This window comes from Hippopotamus amphibius, chromosome 11, assembly GCF_030028045.1.
Source record: "Hippopotamus amphibius kiboko isolate mHipAmp2 chromosome 11, mHipAmp2.hap2, whole genome shotgun sequence".
In the NCBI taxonomy this organism is placed as follows: domain Eukaryota; kingdom Metazoa; phylum Chordata; class Mammalia; order Artiodactyla; family Hippopotamidae; genus Hippopotamus; species Hippopotamus amphibius.
Window position 1 is genome coordinate 52981799 of NC_080196.1, and position 14639 is coordinate 52996437.

At 40.6% G+C, this 14639-nt stretch overlaps 1 protein-coding gene across 1 annotated transcript in view; it reads left to right on the forward strand.

Moving 5' to 3' along the window:
• Positions 1-14639, forward strand: part of NEK10 (NIMA related kinase 10) — a 267865-nt gene that overhangs the window by 197815 nt on the left and 55411 nt on the right. Inside the window, exons 27-29 of the mRNA XM_057700444.1 lie at positions 5986-6169; positions 6263-6349; positions 7829-7883. Of these exons, the coding sequence (XP_057556427.1) occupies positions 5986-6169; positions 6263-6349; positions 7829-7883 (326 nt within the window). The remainder of the gene's footprint in view (positions 1-5985; positions 6170-6262; positions 6350-7828; positions 7884-14639) is intronic.

Below are 14639 nucleotides of genomic sequence, written 5' to 3' on the forward strand. Positions count from 1 at the left end.
TAGTTTTCTGGGTGTAAGTCTTTCACCTCCTTGGTCAGGTTTATTCCTAAGTATTTTTTATTTGTTTGGTGGAGTTTTAAAAGGGTTTTTTAAAAAAAGTTTTCTTCTTCTGGTATTTCATTGTTAGTGAAAAGAAATCAAACCAATTTCTGTATGTTAAGCTCATATCCTGCTACCTTGCTGAATTTGTTTGTCAGTTCTAGTAATGTTTGTGTGGAGTCTTTAGGGTTTTCTATATATGCATATGTATCATATCATCTGCATATAATGACAGTTCACCTCTTCCCTTCCAACTTGGATACCTTTAATTTCTTTGTCTTTTCTGACTACTGTGGCTTGGAATTTCAATACTATGTTGAATAGAAGTCATGAGAGTGGACATCCTTGTCTTGTTCCTTGAATTTAGTGGGAAGGATTTCAGCTTTTCACCATTGAGTATTATATCAGCTGTAGGTTTGTCATAAATAGCTTTTAATATGCTGAATTATGTTCCCTCTATACCTGCTTTGGTAAGAGTATTTTTCATGAATGGATGTTGCAGGTGATTTTTCTGCATCTGTTGAAATGATCATGTGGTTTTTGTCTTTTCTTTTTGTTGTTGTGGTGTATCACATTGATTAATTTGCATATGTGGAACCATCCTTGTGACCCTGGGGTGAATCCAACTTGATCATGGTATAAGAAAAAGGATTTTTATGTGTTGTTGGATTCGGTTTGCTAATATTTTGTTGAGGATTTTTGCATCTATATTCATCAAAAATATTGGCCTGTAATTTTCTTTTATAGTAGTTTCTTTGTCTGGTTTTAGTATCAGGGTTATGGTGGCTTCATAGAATGACTTTGGGAGTATTCCTTTCTTTTCAGTCTTTTGGAAGAGCTTGAGATGGATTGGTGTATAGCTTTCTTTGTATGTTTATAGAATTCCACAGTGCAACCATCTGGTCCTGGACTTTTGTTTGTTGGATTTTTTAAAATTACTATTTTAATTTCATTACTGGTAATTGGTCTGTTCATATTGTATATATTTTCCTGGTTCAGTCTTGGGAGATTCTACATGTCTTGGAATTTGTCCATTTCTTCTTGGTTGTCCATTTTGTTGGCATACAGTTGTTTAGAGAAATCTCTTATGGTTCTTTGTATTTCTGTGGAGTTTGTAACCTCTCCTTTTTCATTTCTGATTTTATTGATTTGAACCCTCTTGTCTTTTTTTCATGGTGAATCTGGCTAAACGTTTATCAATTGTGTTTGTCTTTTAAAGACAATCACTCAGTTTCATAGATCTTTTTTATTATTTTGTCTTTTTTGCGTGTGTCTCTATTTCATTTATTTCTGCTCTGATGTTTGTTTTCTTTCCTTCTACTAACTTTGGGTTTTCTTCATTCTTCTTTTACAAATTCTGTTAGATGTAAGTTTAAATTTTATTGTTACTGTTGCTTTTGGGGGATTATTTTTTGTTTGTTTTTGGTTTTTAGTTTTGGTTTTGGTTTTTTGTTTTTTTGAGATTTTTTTCCAGTTTCCTAAGGTAGACTTTTATTGCTATAAACTTCAATCTTTGAACTGCTTTTGCTGCATCTCATAGATTTTGAATTATTGTGTTTCATTTTTACTTGTCCACAAGTATTTTTTGATTTCCTCTGATTTCTTCAGTAATCTATTGGCTGTTTAGTAGCATGTTGTTTAGCCTTCATGTGGTTGTGTTTTTTGCAGTTTTTTTCTTGTAGTTGATTTTAGTCTCATAGTATTATGGTGAGAAAAGGTGCTTGATATGATTTCATTTTTCTTAAATTTACTGAGACTTACTTTGTGGCCTAACATGTGATCTATCCTGGAAAATGTTCCATGTACAGTTGAAAGGAATGTGTACTCTTCTGCTTTTGGATGGAGTGTTTTATGTGTATCTATTAAGTCTATTTGGTCTAGTGTGTCATTTAAGACAGTGGTCCCTAACCATTTTGGCACCAGGGACTGGTTTTGTGGAAGACAATTTTTCCACAGCCAGTGGGGGTGGGGGTGGGGTGTGGGGGGTGGTTCAGGTGGTAATGCAAGTGATGGGGAGCAGCAGATGAAGCTTTGCTTGGTCTCTTGCAGCTCACCTCCTGCTGTGTGGCCCGGTTCCTAACTGGCTGTGGACAGGTACCAGTCCGTGATCTGAGGGTTGGGGACCCCTGATTTAAGACCAGTGTTTCCTTATTGACTTTATGTCAGGATGATCTCTCCATTTATGTAAGTGGAGTGCTATTGTGGTGTTACTGTCAATTTCTCCAATTATGTCTATTAATATTTGCTTTATGTACTTTGGTGTTTATGTTGGGTGTACATATATTTACAATTGTTATATATTCTTCTTGGGCCTCAGTCATTCTATAAAATCATTCTTTGTCTCTTTACAGTCTTTGTTTTAAATTCTGTTTTTTTTTCTGATATAATTATTGCTAGTCCAGCTTTCTTTTCATTTCCATTTTCATGGAATACCTTTTCTATCCTCTCACTTTCAGTCTGTGTGTGTCTTTAGATTTGAAGTGTCTTGTAGGCAGCATATATGTAGATCTTGCTTTTCTATCTATTCAGGCACTCTGTGTCTTGTGATTAGAGCATTTAGTCCATGTACATTTAAAGTGATTATTGATATATATGTACTTATTACCATTTTGTTAATTGTTTTGTGGTTGTTATTATAGTTATTTTGTGTTCCTTCTTCTTTTGTTCTCTTCACCTGTGGCTTGAGGAGTATTTTCAGTGTTATGTTGGGATTCTTTTCTCTTTTTTGTGTGTGTCCATTATAGATTTTTGGTTTGTTGCTACCATGAGGTTTATATATAGCTACACACACACACACACACACATGCACATTTAAGTTGCTGATCTTGATTTATTTTATTTATTTATTTTTTTGACATTTATTTATTTTCATTTATTGGCTGTGTTGGGTCTTCATTGCTGCATGCAGGCTTTCTGTAGTTATGGAGAGTGGGGGCTACTCTTCATTGTGGTGTACAGACTTCTTAATTGTGGTGGCTTCTCTTGTTGCAGAGCACAGGTTCTAGGCACATGGGCTTCAGTAGTTGTAGTGCGTGGGCTCAGTAGCTGTGGCTCGAGGGCTCTAGAGTGCAGACTCAGTTGTGGCACACAGGCTTAGTTGCTCCATGGCCTGTGGGATCTTCCTGGATGAGGGCTTGAACCCGTGTCACCTGCATTGGCAGGCAGAGTGCCAACCACTGCATCACCAGGGAAGCCTGCTGATCTTGATTTAAATCACATTTTAACAATCCTGCAGTCTAAGTTCCCTCCCATCATGATTTCTGTTTTTGACATCATATTTTACATCTGTTTTGTGTATCCCTTAATTACTTGTTGCTGACCAAATGCTTTTATTGCTTTTGTCTTTTAACCTTCCTACTGTCTTTGTACATGGGTAGTTTACTACCTTTACTGTATATTTGCCTTTACCAGTGAGCCTTTTCCTTTTGTAATTTTTCTGTTTTTAGTTGTGGCCTTTTCTTTTTCACTTAGAGAAATCTCTTTAACAGTTAACATTACAGTGTGTCTTGTGGTCCTCTTTGGGTTGATGCTGTTTGGGACTCTCTGTGCTTCCTGAACCTGGATACCTATTTCCTTTCCGAGGTTAGGGAAGGTATTCAAATATGTTCTCTGCCCCTTTATCTCTCTTCTTCTTCTGGGACCCCTGTACCCTATAATGTGAATGTTAGTATGTTTGATGTTGTCTCAGATGTCTTTTAAACTATGTTCATTCCTTTTTTCTTTTTCTCTCCAGCTTCAGGGGTTTCCACGACTCTGTCACCAAGCTTGCTGAACTGTTTCTCTGTATCATCCAATCTACTGTTGATTCCTTCTAGTGTATTTTTTCATGCCAGTTATTGTAATCTTCATCTCTGTTTGGTTCTCCTTCATTTTCTAACTCTTTGTTAAAACTTCTGACTTTTCACTCTGTCCAATCTTTTCCTCACTTCTTTGATTGTCTTTACCACCAATCATTATTTTGAACTCTTTATTTGGTAGATTGCCCCTCTCTCTGCTTCACTTAGTTCTTCTTCTGGGATTTTATCTTGTTTCTTCCTTAGGAACATGTTCCTCTGTCACCTCACTTTGCCTAATTTTCTGTTTTTATTTCTATGTATTTAGTAGGTTTGTTACATATCTGGACTTTGGAGAAGTAGTCTTTTGTAGGAAATGTCCTATGCATCCCAGCAGCACACTCCCCTTTGTCAAGAGCTATGTGCTCTAGGGTTGCCCCCCTTGTGGGCTGCATGAGTCCTTCTTTTGTGGCAGGCTGACTACTGTGAGTGGTCTAGTAGGTATGGCTGGCCCCCAGCCTAGTTGGTTGCCTGTCAGCTGCTGGTTGTTGGGGCCGGGTCATGACGCAACAGACTGATGAGCCTGTGGGGGTGCCATGGCTAGTAATGGCCCACTGGTGGTGGAGCTGTGGGTTCTGGGGTGGGTGGTTGTGGGGCCAGTATTCCAATTTCTAGTATTGGCCCACTGTTAGGTGGGGCTGTTTCCTGACAGAGCTGGCTGTAGGTTCTGAGGTTTCCCAGAGCTGTTGCTGGCCCACTGGTGAGTGGGGCTGGATTCCAGGGTAGCTGGTTGAGGGGCCTAAGATTTCTCAGAACTGATTTTGGTCTATTGGTGGGAAGGGCCCAGGCCCAGGAGGTCCTCGGGCTAACATAGGCCTGCTAATGGGTTGGCTGGGTCCTGATAAGGCTGGTTGTAGGATTCCAGTGATCATGGTGCTGGTGTCTGCCCACTAGTTTGTGGGACCAGATCACGGAGTTGCTGGCTGGAGGACCTTAGGATCCTTGGTCAACTGCCTACACATTGGTATATGGGGCCAGTTCCTGGGCCCTCTGATGGACAGGGCTTTTTCCCATGGCAGCTGTGGGTTCAGGGGGTCTTATGGAAACTGCCCTGCTGGTGAGTGGAGTTATGTCCTCTCCTGACTATCTGCTTGACCTGAGGCTTCCCAGGACTGGCTCCTACAGTGGGCAGGGATGGGGCCAGTCTGGTGTTGATAAGCTGGAGGGAGGACTCCACAGTGGAACTTGCAGCACCAGTGTCCACATGGTAGAACGAGCTCCCCAAAGTGGCCACTGTTAGTGTCCATGTCCCCAGGGGAGCTCCACTTGCCTCCTTCTCCTCTGGAAGATGCTCCAAGATCAGCAGGTGGATCTGACTCCGACTCCTTTCAAATTATTGCTTCTGCCATGGGTGCTAGAGTGTGTGAAATTTTGTGTGTGTCCTAGAAGAATGGAGTCTGTGTGTTTTACAGCCTTCTGGCTCTTCTGGAAGTAAGTCCAGCCGGCCTTCAAAATCAAATATTCTGGGGGCTCATTTTCCTGGTGCAAGACCCCTAGGCTTGGGAGCCTAGTGTGGGGCTTGGACCCATTGCTTTTTGGTGAGAACCTCTGCAATTGTAACTATCCTTCCATTTGTGGGTCACCCACCCAGGGGTTTGGTCTTGACTTACCATGTCTCTGCCCCTCCTACCTGTCTTGTTGTGGTTCCTTCTTTATAGCTTTAATTGTAGAAGGTATTTTCTGTTAGATTCCACTCATTCTCATCAATAGTCGCTGTGTAAATACATGTCATTTTGGTGTGTCCATGGGAGAAGATGAGCTCAGGGTCTTTCTACTCCTCCATCTTGGCCACCTACCTCCAGAATTATTCTACATATCTATTCCTTAGTGCTACATTTTCTTTCACCAGATTGCAGAGACCTTTGTTACTGATCATCACACTACATCCATTGTTTTTTGTCCCATGGTAGCTTGCAGACCCACTTTTTTTTTTTTTTTTGTAATTTTGGACTGAATGAATTCTATAGCATATGTATAGGTGGAATTACTGTTGCCACTTCAGCACAAACATTTGTAATGATATTTTAGTCAATTTAATATATATTATAATGAGCTTTAAGTCCTACAGAAGGAAGGAAAGAAGTGGGTATTACAAACTGAATTTCTCTTTCAGGAAAACTTTGAGAAAGCAAGCTTGAGTAGCAGCAACAGTGGAGCAGGAAGTCTGAAAAGTGAGCTTTCAGAACACACAGACCTGCCTCCTGAGGTCTTCCAGGCCCTGTGTGGTAAGCATGAAGACCGGGCCTTTGATGGAATCTTGTCAGATGATAACTTCAACTTGGAAAATATTGAGAAAGGTATTTCTAGTGAAAGGGTTACAACATGAATGCACTCTGGATTCCTTTCTGTTTCACGGTTCATTTGCTTTTTATTTTTTTATTAATGTGCAGATATATATTCAGAGCTTGATGATGACTTGGACATTTCAGATAACTCCAGCTGCTCCAGTTCAAGCCCTTTGAAGGAATCTGTATTTAGTAAGCTTTCTTTATCCGTTTGTGGAATTTCAGTAGGTAGAGGTCTGGGAATAATACTTGAGAGTCAAGTAGATGTCATCACACTTACATAAATGAGTGGTTTGTTTCCCAGAGGGAATGTTAATTAGGACAAGTGTGTCTGCTACTCTGACCAGCCCAAAGGCCAGCCAGCACTGTGGTTTTCCATTGCTTCTTGTCAAGTGAATGGTTTCATTACTTCTTCCCGCAAATGCAGGTTCTAACTGGGGAGTGGAGATAACTTATTTGGAGACAGACTAAATAACCACAGGAGTAATAAGTGATCTTTTATGAGTCTGTTGATTAGAGGTTAAAAACCTGGAGAAGAAATTAGTCTTGATGTAGACTAAGTTTTATACACTTTTATTTACATTAATATAAAGGGATATATTTTCCTTAAAAAACTAAAATAAAATAAATGTTTTAGTTGTTTAGAATTATTTTAAAAATGCTATTAAATTCAGTAAATATGTTGATCTTTATTCAATTTGAAACAGTAAAAAAATTAGACTGGTGTATGGGAAAGTAAAGATATATTTAGATAAAATTTAAAGAATCTTTTTATAGAAAGATAGGATTCAATTCACTAAACAAATTGGAAATTGAAATAAAAGATCAGTCAAAATAGAAAATGGAGAGAAAAGAATTACTCTTTAAAAGAGTAAGTTGATGGAATATTAAATAGGACAGATAGAAATACTCTGAAATAAATTTAGTCTAAAAATCCCCTCTCATCAATGACTATACTGTGAAAATTTCATAAAAGAAGATTTAAAATAGTGTCTCTAAGGATCAGAGTAGAACTCTAAGGATTTTGCTTCATTCTTTGTTGCCTTCCAAAATTAATTGGTCTATCAAAATGGAGAATAGATGTTACAGATTTTCTGGGACAATCCAAAATTCCACTGTTCTGTTTTCCCTATAAATTCCTGCCCAGTAAATAAAATGTCTTGATTTGCAATTGGGAAAATGTGAGTATTATGCAGTAAAAATATTTGTGCATTTAAACATATGTAGCAAACTTTCAAAGCAATTAATTACTAACTGTTTCAGGTGAATTTTGAGATGATGGAATATTGTGTATTCCCAGTAACAAGGGTGGGGAGGGTCCGTGGGGAATGAGGAGGGAAAACTTGGACCCTTACACTTTCAGGTGGTTACTTCTAGCTCTCTTGGCAAGGGATTTAGTATGATTATGACGCAGATATTTTATGTACTTTGTTAGCTACTAATAATGTAGTTTCTTTGTTTAGCACCTTTTCTTTGAGAAAAGACCATTAAACACAACTGTTAAGTGAATAGTAATTTGCAATGTTATATTTTAGCTGATGCTATCATAAATGAAGACAGTCTTTATAGCAGGTACAATTGGTTAGATTTTTTTTTAAACAAACAAAAGAGTAAATAAATAAAGGATTTGCAGCATGAAAATGTGAAGTTACTTTTATTTTCTTGTTTTAGGCACTTTAAAGAGAAGTTTTAGTGCTTCAGGAGGAGAGAGACAATCCCAAACAAGGTATGTAGACATTCAGCTCCTAGAAATATTTTATATTCTGCAGAGCTGAGTTTTTGGTGGCTAAACTGGTGCCTGATAGCAGAGGTTACCGTGGGCCAGAGGTTATATGTGGTACCAGAGGTTACTGGAGCCCAGCCTCCCAGTACTGATTGTATGTTACCCAGGAGTGTACTGGGAAGAGCACTAAGCTTGCTCCTGGATTTTAGTTTGGCTTTGTGGTCCTCAGCCACTCAGTTATCTCTCTGAGCTCAAGGGTAGCCCAGGGAGACAGGGCTTCGTGAGATCATCTGGAGCTGTGGCTCCTTCTACCTTGTTTTTCCACACGCCTGGGTTACAGGTCTCATGCCCATGACAAATGTGGCATATGTGGACCACAGCACACCCACATCCCAGCCAGCAGGAAGTGGGGTGGGAATTAGAGATGCACCCTTCCTTTCACAGATGTGACCCAGACATTTGTATTCTTCCCTTCTGCTCTCAGATCAGTGGCCACATCTAGCTGCAAGGGAGAATGAATATATTCTGGGATTCTGTTCTAAAAGAAGAAATTGTAATTTTGGAATGACTAGCAGTTTCTGCAATAGTTGTTTCTTGGGCTAAGAACTAAAATGAAACTCTTTGATCTGGCCTTTTGCAAGTCCCTCGTAACCTTTATTAGAGCATTTCAGTGGCCTTGGATGAGGCTGGTGGGAGCAGAAGCCTGACTGTGGTGTGTTTAGAAGTTGCAGAGGCAGAGATGGAGAGCAGCTGAAGAAAGGAGTGAGCTGACAGTGAGTTGGTGGCAAAAGGCCTTCTAGAGTCAGGATGAGTGTGGGGGGAGTGGACTGAGGAGAAGTAGCTGATGGAGAGGAGAGATTGAAGATGGTTCACAGTCTCAGAGCAGCTTGGAGCCAGAGAACAGGTCTGGGAAAGATGAAGGGGCAGCCGTCGACTGTGTCTGAAGAAAGAGAGGCAAAGATACAATTCAGCTAGAGAGGCAGAGAAGAGGGATATTAGGGAAGATTATACTTGATGACTTTGATTTTGGATGCACACAGCAGTGAGCGGCAGCTTGCAGTGAGCAGCGGCTGAAAGTGAGACCTTGGTTCCCTGACTGGGAATTGAACCCTGATTGCCTGGGTGGAAACCAGGAATCTTAACTGCTAGACCACAGGGCCAGCAGCTAGAATAGAAGTCCGCAATCCTTGTCTACCTTGTAAGGAGGAATCTGACAAGGAAACTGAAGATATAGAGGAAAGTAAAGTGTTTATTAGAAAAGCAGAGTACACGTGGAAAGATGCACAGGTGAACTAAGGAGAGAGTTGCAAGAGTCGCACTTTTGGAAAGTTTAAATCCTTCATAAGGAAACAGTCTTCTGTGTCTTTGTCTTCTTCTTGGCCAATTGTCTAGTTTTGACCCCATGGCTAATTTGTCTCAGGACCCTCCCCTGGGTGTGCACACACCCCTCAGTCAAGATGGATTCCAAAATAGCAAGACTTATTATGGTCTGGCATCCCCTGTCTTTTTGACCCCTGGAGACTTCCTGTGTATGTGTAGTGTTTCCTTTCCCCCAAGGATGGGGAATGTATGTCCTCTTGATCGTCTAACAGGATTTAACCCTTCTCTGTTCCTGCCATAAAAGTGTCCAATGTCCAGTTATTTACCCTATTTCTGTTGTTGTTTCATATGTTGAAGTGCAGATCTTGAAATGTAGACAGGAGGCTGGTCATAGCCCAGAGCCCATTTGTCTCCTGCCTCAGGAAACATAAACAGGAGGCTGGCAGTGAATATCCGGCCTGGAGCCTATCTTTTTTTGACCCAGAAAGTGAACAGGAGGCCAGTTGTAAATGTCTAGCCTGGAGCCCATCTATCTCCTGCCTCAGTTTCTGTGTATTAGATGATATTCCAGCTCACTGCTGAGAGGGTGGTCTAGTCTGGGGAGTGTAATCAACTGGGAAGAGTCAGCGTCGAGATGGCAGGGAGCTGAACAGGGACAGGCAGAGGGCTGCCAGCAGCTCTGGGTCTACAGTAGCCTTGCAGGCTGGGCATGTGTACGTGGGTGCGCTTTACCAGTCAGGCTCTGTGGATGCAGGAAAAAGAACCTGACTCGGGCTGACTTATGCCCACGGTGGGATTCATTAGAAGGCTTTCAAGGACTCACATAATTAGGGAACCCACAGAATCAACCTGCAAAGGGCTAGGAGCCAGGTCAGCCCCTGAGGCCTGTGGACAAGGCACTCCTGGGAGACTTGTCAAGGCTCCAGCGTGAGCCTGAATGAGTTCCCGGCATGTGTGCTCTGTCTCTGTGTCACCCTTTTAGGATCCAGTGTCCTGCAAGAGCATTGAGTTGCCCTGGCTTGGATCAGGCCCTATTCCCTGCTGTGGGGTGGGCTGAGCCCCTTCACTGTCAGCCCCTTCAGGTCCCTCAAGGGCCTTGCTGCAGGGAGCAGGTGTGGGTGTCAAGCAGTCCAAATGGGACCACAATCATGGGTGGGTTTGAGGCTGTTGGGAAGAGTGTAATGGAAATGACTTCCAGAATGAAGAACCTGCCTAGCAAAATCTTGAGGGCTTCAGTTAGGTGGCAAAGGAAGGCTCACATAGGAAATCATTTTTTTTTTGTTTAGTCAAAGATGCAACATCACTGATAACTTTATCTTTTCTATGTGAGGGTCAAGAAGGATTAGGGTGGAGCCTTTTTATTTCATGAATCTTTTCTGGTGTCACTAGAAACAAAACCCAAGGAAAACCTATCAGACTGCATAATATACCAGGAAGATCATCATGGAAAAATCCATAATACCTCATGGTGTTCTTCAATGGGCCAAAGTGTGGAAGGGCAGTATTTAGAAGTAATGGAGAGAACAGAGGAAAGAGAAAGTCCAACCCTAAGGGGAGCCACAATGAGACATGAGTTAGGAGATCCCTGCGGGATCTCTCCCACTCCCCATCTCTGGGTGCCCATCTGTAACCCAGAAGCTCTGCTTCCACTTGCTGCAGACAAGGAAGCCACACATGGGAGCCTGCAACAATGGGAGCTCCTGCCTGCTTAGCCCAGCAAGTGAGGGGACAGGGGTGGGGGATGTGAGCCTGGCCGTGGAGCTGGGGGTCTGAGCGGCACCATGGAGTAGGTGTGTCCTCCTCAACTCTGGCACCAGAGCTTCTCTACCTTAACCACATCATGAGTTCAGTAGACTTTTGTGAGCTGGTCTGGAAGTCTGCCCACTGCCTGCATGGGGAAATAAATGTTCCATGTGTTCTTCTCAAATAATTAACAAGTACTGTTTGGAATTTACTCCCTTTTAACGTTTGTGATTATTTATATTTTTAAGAACATAAAGAAAAGGCTTTTTCTCTACTTTGGATACTTTACTCAGTGATACAAAGTTGCATAAATATAGAGAAGAGATGCAAAACAATTATTTTAGTACACAAATAAATTATGACATATGGGTGTATGCCCCAATTAAGAAAATGTTATATTAAGATGGAAATTTTCAGTCTGGTGAATTTAGGAATCTTAGCATTGCCAAATAAATCTAGTCCTTTTTTATAAAAGAATTCATGGAAAATTGTCTTATTTGCAAGAATTCAGTTTAAGTCCAGCTCTTCAAAAACAAAGGAAGCATAGGTATTAGAACTTGAAATGCTTTTTAAAAGCTAGTCATCATCTAAACATTTATAGCAAACTGGGTAAACTCCAATCAATAGAAAGAGGAAGTTCAGTCTGAATCTCATTAAAAGAGAGACATTACAGAGTGGGCTTTAACTTGAGGTTAACGACCAAGTTAACAGGCGAAAAATGGAAGGTGGTCCAGATCTTGAGGGTGATGAATCCGCAAGAGCAGGCACAAGCACACAGGTGAATAAGGTCTGAGCTACAATAACATGTGCAAAGCTGTGCCCTGTGTGGGCCAGTGTGACATGCCATCAGGGAACATAGGTTGGTTTAAGGCAAGCTCTCTTCTCTCTAGGAGCTCACGGTGGAGGGGGGACAAAGGCAGACTCGAGAAGAAACTAAATGACAAAAGACAGCCTGTGATTCATACCAAATAAGAGGAGAGAAAATTAATGACTTTTTTACTTCCTTCCAGGTATTCCCCAGAGCATCTATGAATTAAAAGGAGACAACTCTAAAATATATTTATAATTCTTTAAAAGGCAATGAATAAAGCTAAAGTTATTTGCCATCTAATTTGTTTAGAATTATCCTGGGTTTCTTGGTTTAGTAATATTAACTGTAAACCCTTCCTGCAAAATATTTAAAAGCTAAATGAAAAGTTAGAATCTAAAAGAAGATAACAGAGCTACAAAATATAATAAAAATCAATTGAAAATCAAGCCTGCAGATATTTTTGGCTATTTTATGCCACGTATTAAATGGTAGAACAGTTATAGTGAGACCCTGGGCAGCTCTCCCAGGAGTTCCTTATTGGCTCCTAAAACAAGGGAGTTGGTCCCAAAGAAGAAGTCACAGAGAGGTGCTTACTTGATCTGAGTGTGGTGTCCAGAGTTCAGAATTCAGACTTGGTCCTGGCTACATGGTACACAGAGAAAGCTTGAGCATAAAACACTCAGCTTTGACCATCTCAGGTATCAGGAGCTAGATTTAAGCCAGTTGCCTGCTGAAGATCCAAGATACCTCCCTAGTAACTTGAGGTAGACTTTCTTGAGCAATTGGGACAGGCAAATGGATAAACCATTGGCAAATGAAACTAGGAAGGGCAGATCCTGCCTCCTTGGAGAAGTATTGAATTCTCAAGGCTGGTGAAAGGAAACATGATATATTAGAACTGGAAGCCACCCTGGTAATGTGATGCAAGCCATCATCAGATGATAAAACTTTTTTTTCAGGAATGTAATTAATGGCAAGACCCAGAAAGAGCCTCTAACTCTTGGAAGTCCATGTTCCTTCTATGAAATATTTAGCAGAAGTCACCTGAAGCCAGAAAACAATTCCTTTGGGCTCCTTTTCTTGCCAAACTCCTCCCAGATCTCAGCCCTTCATCCCTAAATTACTAAAAGTCCTGAAAGTCAAACTCAAAGCTGAGATGTTGGATCAGAGGAGAGTGCCCATTCTTTGGCTCTGAAAATGTAGCCTTTCACTCATTTGCAGCAGAGGTGAGTCTCCAAATCTCCATAACCAGGTCTCCAGATACTAACGCTCTCCCACTAGGATGTCATATAGCAGCCATTTCAGGGCTATCCTGGACTCTAGAAGACCTGGAGATGTGAGTGTAGCATTTAAAATTACAGAAGTAGCCCATGGGAAACCTGCAGTTGACCCACATTCCCTAACAAACTACAAGTATATTCACTTAGGATAATTTGCTTTCAGTTATACCTGTGGTTTACTAGAATAGAGATTGATTTTTACATCTTTATTCTCTGCATGTAATTGGAGACTCATAAATGAGTGTCACTTGGGATATTCCTCCAGATGTTTATTAATCTGAGTGGTCACCAAGTAGATGCTTTAACTGCAATCACTTGTAGTCTCTCAAGTTCTAACTAGTTAGCTGTCCTGAAGATGCAGAACAATGAGATAACTAAATCTGACTTACATTTAAGTTTCATTTAGTAAGTAACAAAAGGCAGATGAAAATTAACTTGTGTATTTTTATATATTGTTTTTAATAAATGCACACAGATCTTATGATGGTCTATTTGAATAACTTTTCTTGATTGAGAATGTGAGAAATTATTTTTTTCTAACATTCGCTAATGACAATGTAAGTAAATTATTATACTTCAATGAGGTATAATTCACACAAAGTAAATTACACTTATTTAAAGTGTGAGATTTGATGTTTTGAGTGTGCATATCCCTGTGAAATCACAGTTAAGATAGTGGACATATCCATCCAGAAGTGTCCTCGTGCCCAATTGTGCCCCTCACTCCTGCTCCTCACTCCCACCCCAGGCAATCATCAACCTGCTTGCTGCACTGTAGATTAGTTTGCATTTTAGAATTTCATGTGAATGGGACTACATAGTACAGACTCTCATTTGTCTGGACTTTCTTCAGTCAGCATAATTAGTTTGAAATCTGTGTATGTTGTTTTGTGTATCAATAGTTCATTCCTTTTTATTGTTAAGTAGTATTCCATTGTATGTATACGCTCTGGGTTATTTATCCATTTTTCTGTTAATGGACTCTTGAGTTCCAGTGTTTGGCTATTACACATAAAGCTGCAATGAACATTTGTGTCTGCATGGACACATACTCCTTTCCTTTGGGGTAAATGCCTGTAAGTGAAATGGCTGGGTCATATGGTAGGTGTATGCTTAACTTTTTTTTTTTTAAGCCCTTTATTGGAATATAATTGCTCTATACTGTTGTGCCAGTTTTTGCTGTACAACAAAGTGAATTAGCTGCATCTACACATATATCCCCACATCCCCTCCCTCCCACAACTGCTTCCTGCCTCTCCTATCCCAGCGCTCTAAGTCATCACCCATCATCAAGTTGATCTCCTTGTGTTATGCAGTAGCTGCCTACTAGCTATCTATTTTACATTTGGTAGTGTATCTATCTCAATGCTACTCTCTCACTTCATCCCAGCTTCCCCTTCACCCCACTCCCCCCGGCCTGGGTCCTCAAGTCCATTCTCTACATCTGCATCTTTGGTCTTGCCCTGTCACTGGGTTCATCAGTAACATTTTTATAGATTCCATATATATGAGTTAGCAAACGGTACTGTTTTTCTCTTTCTGGCTTACTTTGCTCTGTATGACAAACTGTAGGTCCATCCGCCTCATTACAAATCACTCAATTTC